Here is a 15,056-nt window from a genome sequence, read left to right as displayed (position 1 = left end):
AGTGCGCCTGATCAGAAACGCCTGCTCCCGCGGGACCGAGGTGGGTCACGGACCCCTGGCCTGGGACAGACGGCTGCGGAGGGAGTGATGGGGGGCGCAGGCTGCCCTGCCTGCGGCTTCCGGGTGTCTTGCCGCCGCCGCCGCCCGGGCCTCTGCGGCGGCAGAAGCACCATCTTCAGCCCCAGGCCCCTGCGGCACCTGGGCTGTCCAAGGCGCGCCTGATAAAAAAAAAAAACGCCCCACAAGGCTCGGCTGCGGCTCATTTGCATTCAATTTGCGTTCTATTAGCTTGTCTCCCTAAGCGCCCTCTGCGGGTCGATTCGAGTCCTGCGGGCGCATCTCACCTGCACCTGGGAACCCTCACCTGAGTTACCCAGTTCAGGCTCTGAAACTCAACTCTTCCCTGGTTGACTGGCAATAAGCGCTTCATTTCTCCCACCTGGACTCTTGTCAGCAGTCTAATCCCCAGGTCTACCAGAGGAGACCTGTTCCAATTCACTCATTTGTCCATCAAATATTGAGCACCTACTGTATACCAAGGCCCTGCCCTAAATCGTATTTTATGCATTCATCAAATGATGGACATTTGGATTGTTTCTGCCTTTTGTCTATTGTGAATTGTGCTCTTGTGAACATGTGTGTATCTGAGTACCAGTTTTGTTTCAGTACTAGTTTTTCAAATGATGTAAATTTGCCTGTTGCCCTTTTTTTTTTTTTTTTTTTTGCGGTACACGGGCCTCTCACTGTTGTGGCCCCTCCCGTTGCGGAACACAGGCTCCGGATGTGCAGGCTCAGCGGCCATGGCTCACGGGCCAAGCCGCTCCGCGGCATGTGGGATCTTCCCGGACCGGGGCACGAACCCGCGTCCCCTGCATCGGCAGGCGGATTCTCAGCCATTGCGCCACCAGGAAGCCCTGTTGCCCATCTTTAAAATGTAGGGAGATGTCACATACAACTACAATTCCCAGCCTGTCCACCAGCTGGCAATTACCAAGGATCCTCCTGTGAGCAGGCAGTAGTCTGTGCAGGTCACCTCCCCGCTCTCCCAACCCACCTCTCTCCCTACCTCAGCCACCTGGCCCTGCAGACATATGGGCTTGAGACCCCTCACCCCAGGGGTCTCTCAATGCCTCTCCTCCATTGCCAACAGGAGGGTGGGCTCCTGAACAAAGCAAAGATCCCCACCCTGGTGGCTGTAGCATTATAGATGCAGACAGACAGACAACAGGAAATCAGTAAATATCTTGATACAAGGTAAAAAGTGCTATGATGGGGAAGTAGAACAGAGTAGGGGGCTGGGACAAGGGGTGGTTCACATAGTCCTATGGGAAATGTGGGATTTGAGCAGTTCTAAGGAAGCGAATGAGGAAGTTAAGCAGGCATCTGGGGGAGGGGCTTTCCAGGAAGAGGGCATAGCCCGTGCAAAGACCCTGGGGCAGGGCCGGGCCTAGCATGTTGGAGGAACAGCTAGAAGGTCCATGTGTCTGGAGCAGAGTGAGCAAGGGGCAGAGAGGGAGGAGGGGAGGGCAGGAAGGGGACGGGGCAGGTCATGCAGATCCCTGTGGGCCACGGGGAGAGCATGGGCTTTTATCCCCAGGGAGGTGGGAATCTTGCAGGCCTATGGGCAGAGGAGGGACTGGACCTGGTACAGGTGCTCACTGGCGCCCTGTGGCCACTACAGGGTGGACAGACTGTCAGGAGCGAGGGTGGGAGTCAAGGACCACAGGGGAGGCCATGCTGGTCCAGGTGGGCCATGATGAGGTGGGACCAGGTGGAGGCCGAGGAGGGGGGAGAAGTGGGTGGATTCTGGATATGTTTTGAAGGTAGAGCTCTAGGGAGATTTCCGGGTGGACTGGATGTGGGTGGTGAGACAAAGAGGGGAGTCACAGGTGACCCCAAAGATTTTGGCCTGTACACCTGGAAAGATGAAGCTGCAGTGATGAAGGGAAGCCGACCAAGGCAGACTGGGGGCAGGGGTAAGAACATTCCGGGCCTGGAGTTGAGGGTGAGGCCCAGCTGGCATGGACCAGGGGGTGTCCTCAGCACACCTGGGGAGGAGGGCCAGGGGTCCCGAGGCCACCTGCCAATGAAGCGTCCAGGAGGCAGAGGGGGCATCTTCGAGCTGTTTCCGGGGCACGTGGGAGTGCGACCAAGAGAGACTAAAGGGGGGGGCTGCCCGCGTGGACCCAGCATTCCAGGAACCCTGCCACAAAGGAGCAGAGAAGCCTGCCAGAGCTGGAGGGGGACAGGGGTCCAGGGAGCGAGATCTGCGGGCTTTCGGGCCAGATTCCAGGAGAAAGGGAGCAAGGGGAGTGCCAGAGGGAGGCCACCATCGAGTAAAGGCGAGGGCCCCGTGCCCAGGTTGGGGCGACCTTGGCGGCCCCAAGGACAGGACCCTGGGGAGGGGTGGGCCGGAGCCGGTGGTGCAGTACCAGGGGAGGCCACCAGATGGCAGGTCTGCCGCCTTCCCGCGGGCGGGAAGCGGGGAAACCCATGGGGAGCGTCCGCGCTCCCCCCACCGCAGTCCCCCACACACTATCCGGGCTCTGGAGACCGCTGGAACCTGGGATGCACTTTTCCTAAGAAGGGGTTCAGAGCCCTCACCAGTTTCTCAACGCTCCCGAGGCCCCTTGCCCTCTCAATTGGGAGCCGGCATACAGCAGGCATACACGATACAGGAGCGGCCAGACGATGGGCACAGGAGCCGGGCAGGGGTCGAGGGGAACCTCCGGGGAGGAGCCCTGTCGAGCCCGCGAGTCCTTTAGAGTCTAGAGAAGTGCGGGCTCCCCCCGCCCCCGGTTCCGGAAGGGGGCGGGCAGCGGACGCCCCCGGGCGCCGTGTCACCGCGCCTCGGTTGCCGGGTAACGGAGCCGGAAGGCGGGCTGGGGGCGCAGCTGCTCGAGGCGTGGGTGCCGCTGGACTGCAGCACGCGCCACGCGCCGCAGAGGGCAGCCCCCCCCCGCACCTTAGGGCTGGAGGGGCGTTGCCAAGACCGCCACCGGGTCCCCGAATTCACTAGCCCACTGCCTCAGTTTCCCCAAGAGGAGGCTGGGGACCCCATTGGCGAGCGGGACAGAGGGACTCAGAGGGCCCACCGGCTCGGACCAGCGATGGGAAAAACCACAAGGCTCTGGAAATCGGGTTTAAAAAAGACATGTTTAATTAATTAAATACCAGGATGAGGCCAGGCAGGGCAAGGGGAGGGGTGTGTCACCCGAAAGCACAAATCCCTTAGGACCCTACCCCCCCACACCTCGAGAGGCCACAGCTAAAATGGCTGGAGCCAGACCCCAATGACCATCGGTCCCTCCAGACTCCTGGACACGGGGGGGTAGGGGGGGCAGGGACAAGTTCTCAGCTCCCTGGGTCCTCAGACCACAGTCCAACCCCCGCGGACATGCACCGGCCAGGGCTGGGACAATGAGGGGGGCGTCCAGACACACACAAAGGGAAACAAGGCCCGGGCCCGCCCTCTGCCCCCTGGACTAAGGCATCTCACCACCGTGGGAAGATTCTCCGCAGCCCCACCGCCCTCCCCAGGACCCCAGGCACCTGTCCCTGGATCCTGCCAGGGCCGTTCCGGTCCACGCTAGTGCCATCCAAACGCCCCAGCCGCCAACTGGGAGGCAGGAAGGTTCTGGAACACAGAGGGGTGTCACAGACCTCGTGCAGCCGAAGGCGGGATAGGCCTTTTCAGGGTATGGGACAGGGAGCCTGGGTCCCTTCCCATTCCAGGGCCGGGGTCTTCAGTCCCTCTGTCCAAAATGAAATCCAACCGCAGCCACGGTGGGAAGACACCAGGAGGGGACGTGACATCTGTCCTTCCTCATCCTAAGTTCAGACCACGCAGGCCCTCCCCCCCACACCCACAAAGCCTGAGGACAACAGACCACCCACCGGGGCCCAGATCAAGGAAGAGATTGGCGCCTGAAAAAATATTCTACCCGGTCCAAAAAAATCGAGCTATCCCAGGGGGTTCGGGGGTCAGCCCTCCCACTTCCCGCCCGCCCGCCCGCCCGCGTGGGCGGGACCTCAACCGCTGGTCCAGTGGCCATGCCCGGGGCAGGATGGAGCAAGGGCCCGGGATCTCCTCACCCCCATCCGCAGGGCGGGGAAGGGGTGCATTTCGCCCGAAGGCTGGCCTGGTCCCAAATAGGAGGGATTGATTGTCACGTGATGCTGCACAAGGCCAAAGTCGGGGACTCTTCCCCTTCAGGAGAGGGGAGCCAGCCATCCAAACTGGGGGCCAGCTTCCCCACAGTCTCTCTCACTGACACATTCGCACACCCACCCAGAGGGGCAAGGCAGCCCCCCAAGCCAGCAGACAGAGGAAAATAAATAAGCCTGCAGTAACTCCCATCCGGTGATATTCGCGCCCCGCACCCCGCCCCCACCGTGAGTCAAATTGCTCTTTGGAAGAACCCCCCTTTCTCTCCCTCCCTACCCCAAGTCTCAGAAGCAAAACCGGTACCCCTATGGAAATCCTACGACCTCCCCCATCCCCACCCACCCAGCCCTCGAGGCTGGGGAGCTGAGGGGCCCCTCCCATGAGCAGTGGGGTAGAACCTGTGGACACCTGAGATTGAGTACCCGAATGGGGGCGGCCGGGCCACACCCCCGTTTCCCTGAACGTCTCCAATGGCTTTCGGTGGGGTGAGGGGCTCCCGGGGCGGGGGATGGGGGGACACGAGGCAGCCCGCGGTAACCCCTGGTTCACCTATGGCTCTTTGCATACTTCATCCCAACCTAGACAGAGGGGCCTGGGGACCAAGTGTGAACACCGGTTAGGGGGTGCCTTTCTTGGGCCACCTCCCCCCAAGGCCCACACGTCCCTCAAAGCAGGGAGGTGGCGAAGGGGGAAGGGGGACGCCTCCTGGCCACCCACCCGGGGTCCCTGTTTAACAGCTGGGAAGGAAGTTAACGATCATGGCTATATACAGACACGGGGCCACTACCCCTCCCGAGAGCAAACTCCAAGGCCCGGATGACCCCGGTCCAGTCTCAGACCCCTCCTTGTTTTCTCGAGGGGGCAAGGACATCTTGGGGGGCCCTCAGGGGGACACTGGAAGGGGCCGGGCTGGCGGTCAGTCCGTTCCCCGCCCCGGGCCGGGACAGCAGGCGTGTTGCTGGTACTCCATGCCCAGGCCCAGCGGGGGCGCGCTCAGGGCGGCTGGACTGGGACTCTACAGGCCGGCGGGAGCCGGGCTGGGCACCGGGCTGGGCGCGGGGCTGCCCGCCAGGCTGCAGGGCAGCGAGTCGCTGGGCGAGGTGCTGCGGGCGCCCGGGCGCCGGAGCAGTTCCGGGCGGAAGCCGGGGTGGCGGCGCGCGTGCTTGGTCAGGTGGTCGCTGCGGGTGAAGCGCTTGGAGCAGAGCGGGCAGGGGAAGCGCTTCTCGCCCGTGTGCGTCCGATGGTGGCGGGCCAGCTCGTCGGAGCGCGCGAACTTCTTGTCACAGCCCGGCCAGTCGCAAGCGAAGGGGCGCTCACCTGCGCGGAGGAGGCGGAGGACAGACAGACAGCGGTCAATGTCGGGGGAGAGAGGGAGAGGAGGAAGTCCCATCAGATCCCCAAAGGTCCTCGTCATCTGCCTCATCCCTCCCCACCTCGTTCTAGAGGCTGAATTCTGGGCGTGAATTTAAAACGTGTAGATGTTTAAAGAAAACGGCCCCAACTCATTTCGCGAACCCCCGTGAATACTCTCCCCTCTATTTCCTACGACTAATGGTAATCAGACTGGGAGCAGCTGCCATGGGTTGAAAAGAGAATCTACAGAGACCGCGTTCTCCCAGGACCGCGCGCCCGCGCGCCCCCACCCCCAGGAAGGCGCCACCTCGGTGTCATGTGTACTTGGCACACACGTGTCCGCTCCGAACGCACGTCGAGTTTTCGGAGAGGCTTCTTATGCAAACGGGTCCTGCCGTCCCCACTCCCGCGAAACTCCCTTCTGCCCTTCCTGTGGGGGCATTCGGGGTCTCCCAGGTGCTCGCGATCCCAGTCAAGCCCCTTCTTTTAGGAAATGACCACCCCGTGGGGTGCACCGTCTGGGCAGCCTCCCATGCCTTACGCCACTGCTGACCCTCGTGGCCCCTCTACAAGCTGAGGGACATGTGAAGGGACCCCCAACCCCGGCCAACCCCGGGGCCGCACTCGCAGGGTGCGGAGGGACGCAAGGCGAGACGGGGACAGCCCCTGGGTGTGCGCGGGGAAACGGCTTCCCCGCGGAGCCCGAGGCAGCCCAGGACTCGCCCCGCCCCAGCGGAGCAAAGGCGAGGGGAGGGGCGGGCCGCCACCGGCAACTTCCTCCGCAGACCCCTCCCACCGCCAGGCCGGCCTCGCCCATCCTGCCCCTGCGGGCCACGGCCTTCCCCGCCTGCCAGTCCCCACCCGCCCATCCCTTGGGGGGGGTCTCCTCCCCGGAAAAAGGTCGCCCGACCCCCCTCATCAACCCGGGGGGTCACCCGACCCCCCTCATCAACACATCAACGTCTGTGTTGTCAGCATGTCCCCAGCCGACCCAGGGGGACCCCCGCCACGCCCCAGGCCCGGGGGCCGTGAAGCACCCAAGAGTTTGCACCCTTCTGGACCCAGCGCCGGGTACCTGGGACCCTGGAATCCCCAGGCGTTGTGTTGCCCAATGCTCAGGGGGTTTGCAGGGTGTGTTGGGGGTGGATAGAGTGTGGACACGTGGGCAGGGTCGCCCCTCGTGGCACTGGACGGAACCCAGCAGAGGAAGAGGGGGAGGCCAGCTGGGGGGCAGGAGGGGGAGCCACAGTGGGGTCAGGGTAGGTTACACACTGGGAGGCCCACACCGAGCACTGGGGACTGCGGTGACCCAGGCTGACCCTGCCTCAGGAAACACGCCCACCGGTGGGGGAGGTGCTGAGGGAGACAGACTGAAGGGTGTCTGTCAGAGAAGCACCTGAAAAGCAGAGGATCAGAGAAGCACCTGAAAAGCAGCACCCTAGTGGGGGCGTGCACCGCTGACCAGGAGCCGGAGGTGGGGGCCATGGGACAGACCCGCAGCCGTGGGGTGGGGGGAACCTGCATTCTCAGGGTGACCCAGTGACATCTCTGCTCTGGAAGCTCAAAGCCCGCCCTGGGGAGAGGGCTGGGAGGGGGAAGGGATCGCAAACCACTGAGGGGCACCAGTGGACTTCAGAGGGGCTGCCCAGGAGAGAGCGGGACTAAAACCTCCCCTCCCCCACCCCTTCCTCCTGGTCGCACTCGGACACCACCAGCGAGGCAGAAAAGCGGGGGGGGGGGTCAAAGCCCAGCAGCCTCCCCCAGAAAGTTTCTTGTGGGATACCTGTCGGTTATACTCACGGCTGGGGGAGGGCACGCCCCAGGAGGCTGCGGACCCAGACGCGCTGGTGCCACCTCCCCCAGGGGTCACAGGCCACAATCATGGTGCTGGGGGGAGAGCAACTGTCCAAGACCACAGGTGGCCCCAAATCCCTGGGGCTGCCCCCCCCCCACATACACCCCATGCTTCCCCTGCAACAATCCAGCAGGAAGAGTCCGCAGCCGCTGGGGGAGGGGCCCCGGCGGGGACGTCCTCCATAGAATCACGGGGCTCAAAACAGCCCCAGAAGGTACACCCCACCCCACCCCACTTGGAACCGGCAGGTCCCGAGGGCCTAAGTCTGGGGGCGGGGCTGCTGGCTTCCAAGCAAACGGGGGCCTGGGGGAGCGACGCCCCTCCGAGGGGCATGCGGCCTTGTCGCCATCTTGCAGGACGCAGGCGGGGGAGAAGGGGGGGGAGAGGGGGGCCAGCCCGCCACGGGTGCGCCCCACAGTTGGCTCACTTCCCCATTTAGGGCAGCGGGGCCCGCCTCCCGCCCTGCCCTCCCCTCTCTCCGTCCCGCAGCTCTACTTTGCCACCAGCAGGTTGCAAGAGCGGTGCCAGTGCCCGCAGGGGCCGGACGCCTGCAGCCGCCGGGAACACAGCTGCCGCACGTAGCTCAGCGGCGGCAGGGACATCCGCAGCCCCAGCCGGCCCCGCTCACGTGGTCCCGCTCCCGCCGGGGCCGGGGGTCGCCTCGCCGGCTGGCCGCCTGCCAACCCCGCCCCACGCCGGGTTGCTGGGTAGCGCAGCGCACGTGCACACGTGGGTGGCGCGGCCCGGGGCTTACAGGCTTCCCTCCCCACAACGTCGGGCGGATTCCTGCAGGATGCCAGGGCCTGCCACCCTCTCAGTCCTCTGGCCGGGAAGGGCGGTAACATTCAGAGGCTCAGAGCCGGCATGCCGGGTGCAGCTGCCTGTCTGCTGAGTCCACCTGGGTGCCGGAGGAGGAGGCGGGGCTGCGGTGGACTTGACCCTCTGACTTGGGCTGGGACTAGGGGTGAGCTCAGGACGGCCGGAAAGGAGGTCCTGGCGACCGTGCGCCAGGCCTGGCTCAGTGTGCTCGGCCTTCACGGGGGACAGTGCCCCATCTCCCCGGGCTGGGGCTGGGAGCCAAGGGTCTGACAGCTGACCTTCACTGTGACCTCCTGAGGTCATCACTAACCTAAGAGGGGGGTGTGTGGCCCACAGCCAACCCTTGCGCAAATGCCCACCTACCAGGTGGACTGCACCGGGGGAGGGGCCCAGGTAAGGTAGCATCCCAGGAGAGCTGGAGAAGGCTGGGACTGCAGCAGGTGCGGGGGCAGGGGGCTTCTCAAAGGAGATAGGCCTGAGCAGGCCGCGAAGGACAGTACGGACATACAGCCAAAAGGATTGAAAATTGATGGTGAGGTCCGGGGGTCAGAGCACAGGGTCCCCGTGCGGCTGGCCATCCTGATGGCTTTAACAAAGACCAACCCGTGCGAAGTTCATGTGCTCTGTGATCTTAAATACTCCCTAGACGTTAGCCACCCCCATCTCTCTCCCTGTCCCTGCCCCTCCTGTAGGTTTTCCATTTCAATTGCTCTGCGGTTGCCACCAAAAACCGTAGGCAGGGGTCTTGCAGGCCCTCACCTCCCCACGTGGTACCTGGCAGCAAATCCCATCAGAGCCCCTTTCAAAATATGTCCAACCCCCCCCCCCCCCAGCTCAGCCCAGGAGTGAGGCGGCAGCCCACCGGCGGGTGCCTGGGCCGCCCAGCCTGTGCTCTGCTCCCTGGCTCAGGGTCGAAGCTGAAGTCTTCACTGTGGCCTCGCTTCTCTGCAGCCCCGGTAGCTGCTCCTCACGCACCGCCTGGAACCTCTCCCCCATCACTCCGTCCCTTCTCTGTGCTAACGTCACCCTTCAGAGCAGACGCTCCTTATCCCGCTGGGGTACCCCCCCCACTGTCCCCGTTCTCGGCTTTCTTATGCTTATGCTCAGCCTCTCCTGGGAATGATATGTGCCCCCCACCTGACCATAAAGCTGACAGCACAGGCCTGGCACACCGTGGGTGCTTAACACATCCGTGGAAAGCGTCTATGAGCCCCGAGAATGGCACTCAGGTTGCTACAGCTCCAGCAGCAGCTAACCAGCTAGCTTGCTGGTGCGTCATCTGGTTTACCTCCCCACCCCCCAGGTAGGAGCCACCACTACCCCCGTTTACATAAAAAGCGGGCCACCTGCCACCCCACACCTCTCCTCCCTCCTGGGGAACCCAGGCTGCCCTCACTTTGCTTCCCCACCCGGACTGGCATCTTCAGCATCGGGGGTGATGGCCCACTCAGTGCCTGTGTGTTCAGGCCCCCCAGAGCATGTGTGTTCCGGAGCCCCGCTGTTCTGGAAACGGGACTGGGTGAGGGTGGCCCCCCTCCCTCCCCGGGAGGCCAGCTCCTCAGGCTGGTATCGTGTGCCAACTCCCGGGCCATCTGGGCCAGCTTTATCAGGGAGCCTGGGTGGGGGGTGGTTATCGCCCCTTGCAAGGTTGGGGGCACCCTCCCCCGCCCCCCAGCCGGGGCACCAGCACCGTGAACAGTCCCAGCTGCTCGCTGCACCCTGCTGCGGGAGGAGGGGGCTGGGGGGCGGGCAGTCCTGGGCACTCGCACCCCACCCCACGCCCTGGCACTGCCCCATTCTGGCCCCCCAGATAAGCCACCAGTCTCCTGCGCCCCACCTGGCACGCTAGGGGCGCTCACAGCTCTGCGAGGCGTGGAGGTGGGGTCTGCTGACTCAGACAGCCCTGGGGGGTGCGGTGGCTACTTCCCCTCTGGGCCTCAGTTTCCCTGTCTGCCTCTCCTCCTGGGGACCTGTTCAGCAAAGAATACCACCACCACCACCCCCCTTAGGCCGCTCGGCAAACAGGGGTCGCCCTAGCCGCCTCTTGTCCCCCAAGTCCTGGGCCTTGTCCCTCCCACCCAATTCGTGCGGTGGCCCACTGCTCTCCCTCCAACACAGTGGCCCCCCTCCTCGATCCCTCCGCCGGATCCTAATCCCTTCCCCATAAACGGATTTTCCTCTGCAAAGCCGGGCCTGCCCGCCCCCCCCACCTGCCCTTGGGATTAAAGGGCACACTTACCTACTCTGCCCCCTCCCCACCTCCCACCCACCACAGCCGCAGCCCTCCAAATCCACGCCCCAGGGTCCCTGCCCCCACCCCCAGCAGCCAGGGTGCCGGCCCCTCTCCTGGGACACACCCTTCCCTGCTACATCTGACCCCGCGGTGTCGCTCAGCGGCCTCTTCCTACAGGAAGCCTTTCCCTCCATCACCGCTGCTGTCACTGTCCCCCCAGTGTTCCAGGAGTCCCGGGGGATGGGGACTGGGTCGTCCCCACAGTGCCTCTCACACACTGTAAAGGCTCAGCTACTCTTGCTCTGGCTCAAGCAGACAGGGTTTTACAGGGGGTCTCAGCTGGAGGTATTGCCGCAACGCCCAGGGGACACTGGATGATGTCTGAGAACATATGTCATTGTCACAACGGGGGGTGCTCCAGGTGGGGGCCAGGGAGGCTGCTCAACACCCTCCAGTAGCCAGGACGCCCCACACAGACAATGAGCCGGCCCCGAAGTCAGCAGGGCCGAAGGGGAGACCCTAGACTAACAGCCCCACTTCCAGATCTCAGCTCCTTGCGGGGAGGGGGCCTGAGCCCACCAGAAGGTGCTGGACACTGGGGGCACTGGGGCAGGGGAGCAGTCCGGAGACGAGGGAGGTTGGGAGAGCGAGGAGTAGATTGCCAGCCTCTCCGCCCCCGCCCCACCTCCCTCCCTCTCCCTCTCGGTATCCACGGCAACCGCGTCAACATCTCCTGCAGCTTCCCAGTTCTTCCGTGCCCCACACTGGAGGCAGGAGAGCTCCTTCTGGGCCAGGGGCTGCGGGCCAGACACAGGGGACCGGAGGACAGCCGTCCCCGCTCCCCCACAGCTGGGTGGCCCTGTGAAGGACCCCATCGCCCCTCCTGGTCTCCCCACCCCAAACCTCTGTGCCAAATGGAGCAGGGATGATGAGGCACCGCACTCAACTCGCCTGGCTCCTGCTGGGCCTGCTTGCTCATCTGTAAAATGGGGCCAGGCCAGGATGGGAGCTCTCTTTACTTTACAGAGAGGAGAGCCGCCATCAGGCAGAGGCGGGTGGAACGGGACTCCCTCCCAAAGGCCCTCGGGGGACAACGGCGCCGCAGACAGCCATCATCTAATTAAAGCTCCTCATCAGATCACTCCCCAGGCCTGCCCCCAGCAGTGGGCAACAAGGTCCAGACAAGCATGGCTTCCCCACCCCAAAACAGGCATAAAAACAGCTGCCCCCTCCCCTGGGGGCTGGAAAAACCCAAAGGCCTTGACACAAACCCTGGGTAGGGTTTGGTGGTCCTGAGCACTAGACAGATGCTGAATTAGCAATCACTGAGCACAAAGGTGCCCCAAACCCTCCAAAACCGGCACCAAAGGTGCCTAGGTGCACGACTTTCACTCTCAGGAACAGCATCCCCCCCACCCCAGGGCCCAGCACCATTATTATCCAGGGGGCAAGGCATGGGGGGATGGCACCCTGCCCTTCCCCACCCATCACTGGGACACCCCAACTCAGTCCCCTGGGCCTCGCTTTCTCTTTAAAACCAGAATGGCAATACTGACATCCAGGCGCTCGACAAGGAGTCCTTTCTCCCCCAAAGGCTTAGGGGGGCGGCCAGTACTGCCTGGGGGCCCACGGAGGTTCTCAAGGATCCCAGAATACCCTGGGGAAGTGTCCCTACAGAGCCACAGTGGGAAGGGGGGTGGCCACCCCCTTCACCAGACCCAGAGACTCAAACAGAATGTGGAAAAAAACAAACCAAACTAGAGCACTAGGGGGTCTGAGCCACTCTCAGGGGTCACACCATCCATGTCTCTGCCACAATGCTAGGTCCAACCCCGCTTCCATGCACCCGCTCCACGTGTTCCTACAGTGGGAGCGTGTCCACTGAGTCAAGCTGATGCACCCTACTGCCCGACGTGACCCCCATAACGGCCCTCAGGAGAAGGCAGCCCGGAGGCGGTAGGTAATGTGCTAGAAACGGACAGAACCACCAAGTCCAAGTGCACGCCCACCCAGCCCCCCTGCCCTTTCCAACAGAAGGAACACCTCCAATGTTCAAACTCAGGCTGGTGACCAAGGCCCACCATCCCCAGACCCCCAGCCCAAGAGACAATCCTCAGGATTGAGAGTGGGACTCCGTGGGGAGGACTGGGGGGACCCACAGGAGGAAAAAGAGGGGGTGACAGAGTGAAAGGGTGGCCAGAGCCCCCCTACCTCCGGCTCCCTAGCGGCCCTTCCCCACCCCCGGCTGGGCTGTGAGACGTGACAGTGTCGCGCGGAACCCACCCCCGCCCCCAAGCCTTCCCGGCTCCCGCTGCAGGCGGGGGCGTGGGGGGGACCCAGGAAGCTGCGAAACGCACTGAGGACGTGACACCCTTAGGGGTCCCCCTCCTCCCCAGACTCAAGCCCTAACCCGCACTCCCAGCTCTGCCTTCCGCGTTATTAAAATACATATAAAGGAAAAAAAAACGTGTCGGGCACACCCCAACCTGGCTCTGCACCAGGCGCTCCGCCGCTCTCTGGGGTGAATCCTCGCGGCCACCTCGGAGGCAGCGCGCGGTTCCTCCTGCCTTTCTACAGAGAAGGAAACCAAGGCAGGAGAGAGAACGAGAACCTCAGAATTGGACGCTCCGACCACGATACCCATCAACCAGATCCGAAACCAACGGAAAATAAAAGAGAAACGAGGCCGAGAGCGAAGGAGACTGCCCGGGAGCCCCGATCCCGCCCGCGGACCCCGCCGCGACGCGCGCCCCGCGAGCCGCTACCGCTGCCTCGGCGCCCGCCATCCGCTCGCCGCCCGACCGCGTGGCCGCCACGCCCCCCGCGCGCGCCCCACCCACCAAGGCCCCGCCCTCCCGGCCGGCGCGGCGGCGGCCCGGGCGCGCCCCCCTCCCCGCCCCCGACGCGCCACGCAGTTTCGGGGTCCCGGCGGGGGGGTGGGGGGAGCGCGGGAGGCCGCCCTCGCGCGGGCCGGGCGCACGGCCAGACTCACCTGTGTGCGTCCGCAGGTGCGACTTGAGGTGGGAGGACTTGTAGTACGCCTTGGCGCAGCCCGGGAAGGGACAGCGGTGGCTCTTGGCGGCGGCGGGCGCGGCGCCGGGGGCGCGGCCGGAGGACGGGGACGAGGCGGCCGAAGAAGAGGAGGCGGGCGAGGCGCCCCCCGGAGCGGCGCCGGGCCCGCCGCGCAGGTCGGCCAGGATGCTGGCGGCCAGCAGGTGGGGTGCGGCGGCGGCGGCGGCGGCGGCGCCCGGGCCTGGGCCCGGGACGACGGGGGCCGGCGGCGGCGGCCCCGGGGGCCCGGGCGGGGCGGCCTCGCGGCGCGGCGCGCGCACATCCAGGCCAGCGGCCGGGCCCGCGCCCTCGGGGCCCGGTCGCCCGCGGTGCACCACGGCGCCTGAGGAGATGGCCATGAGCACGTCGGCGGCGAAGTAATCCACGCACGCCACGGCTGCCGACATGCCAGGCAGGGGCGGGCGGCGCGGCCGAGCGGGCGGAGCGGAGGCGGCGGGAGCGGCGCCCGTCCGGCCGGCGGCGGCTGATCGAGTGCGGGAGGCGGAGGAGGAGGAGGAGGAGGAGGCCGGCGCGCGCCGCCGCCGCCGCCGCCCGCGCTCGGCCTGCCCCGCCCCGCCTGACGCGCCCTGACGCACCGGAGCCCGCGGGGGCGGCCGCGGCCCGCCCCGCCCGGAGGACGCCCCCTCGGGGCGCACGGCCACGCCCCCCGCCTGGCGCGCCCTCCACCACCCTGCCCGCTGCGCGCGGCCGCCGGGGGCGGGGCCGGGCCGAAGGAGCCGCCCCCTGGCGCGCCTACTGTGGCAACGGAGTACGCCTTCCCTCCTTCTCCGAGCGCTCCTTCCCCACGCGGGGCGCCAGGCCGGGGAGCCAGCCCCCTCTGGCCCTCCCTTCCCCCTGCGGCCACCCCTGGTCCGCTTCCCCGAGCACCTTCTCCTCACACCAGGAAGCTCCGCCCGGTCCCCGCTACGGTCCCGCCTCCGGGGTGCGCCCCGCCCCGTCCCGGCACGCCCCTCCCTCCTCGGAGGGCCACGCCCCCTAGGGCGCGCCCCTCCCTGCTCGGCGCGCGCCCCGCCTCCCCGCGGGCTCGCCCACCCCACGCTGGGGCGCGCGGCCGGCGGGGGCCCGCCCCTTCCTCGGACGCTTCCACCCTGGCCCGGGCGCGCCCCAGGTCAAGATGGGGGAGGGGTCGTTCCCCACGTGGCCCGGTGGGGGTGCGGAAGCGGCTAGCCCCGCCCCCCGGCCACGTGCGCGACCCTTCCCCCTCTTCTCCCCAGTTTGTGGCCCTGCTCGACCGCGCGCCCCCTGCCTTCTCTCGCCCGCTTGCTTTCATGGTGGGTGTCCCCCTCGCCGCTCCCGGAGACCCGCAGCTAGGCCGGGGAGGGGAGGACTCCCCGCCTGGTAGCGTCGAGCTAACGTGCGCTCGTTCCTCTTTTTTTGACCCATTCGGGAGTAAAGATGGTTGGGGTCACAAAGGGTGGGGCGCGGGGTGCTTTGGGTTGGAAGAGTGGGTTGGCCCCCCCAGAACAAGGGGGTCGGGAACATCAGTACCGGCGCCAGTCAGGGATCTTTGGGGCGCAGACGGGGCAAGTGGGGCCTCGGCAAGACCCCGAGGACGT

At 65.6% G+C, this 15,056-nt stretch overlaps 1 protein-coding gene across 1 annotated transcript; it reads right to left on the bottom strand.

The window, feature by feature from the left end:
* Positions 1-4,773: 4,773 nt before the first annotated feature.
* On the bottom strand, positions 4,774-13,886 carry KLF16 (KLF transcription factor 16; the record flags this gene model as incomplete). The annotated part of the gene is made up of 2 exons (XM_082835858.1): positions 4,774-5,485; positions 13,421-13,886. 2 exons carry the CDS (start codon positions 13,884-13,886, stop codon positions 5,184-5,186), a joined length of 768 nt encoding a protein of 255 aa, XP_082691984.1. The 3' UTR covers positions 4,774-5,183.
* Positions 13,887-15,056: the final 1,170 nt, after the last annotated feature.

The sequence above is a fragment of the Leucopleurus acutus genome, assembly GCF_964270905.1.
Source record: "Leucopleurus acutus genome assembly, chromosome: 3".
NCBI lineage: Eukaryota > Metazoa > Chordata > Mammalia > Artiodactyla > Delphinidae > Leucopleurus > Leucopleurus acutus.
Note: the sequence above shows the minus strand (reverse complement) of the source record. Positions and strands in the feature narration are given on the sequence as shown.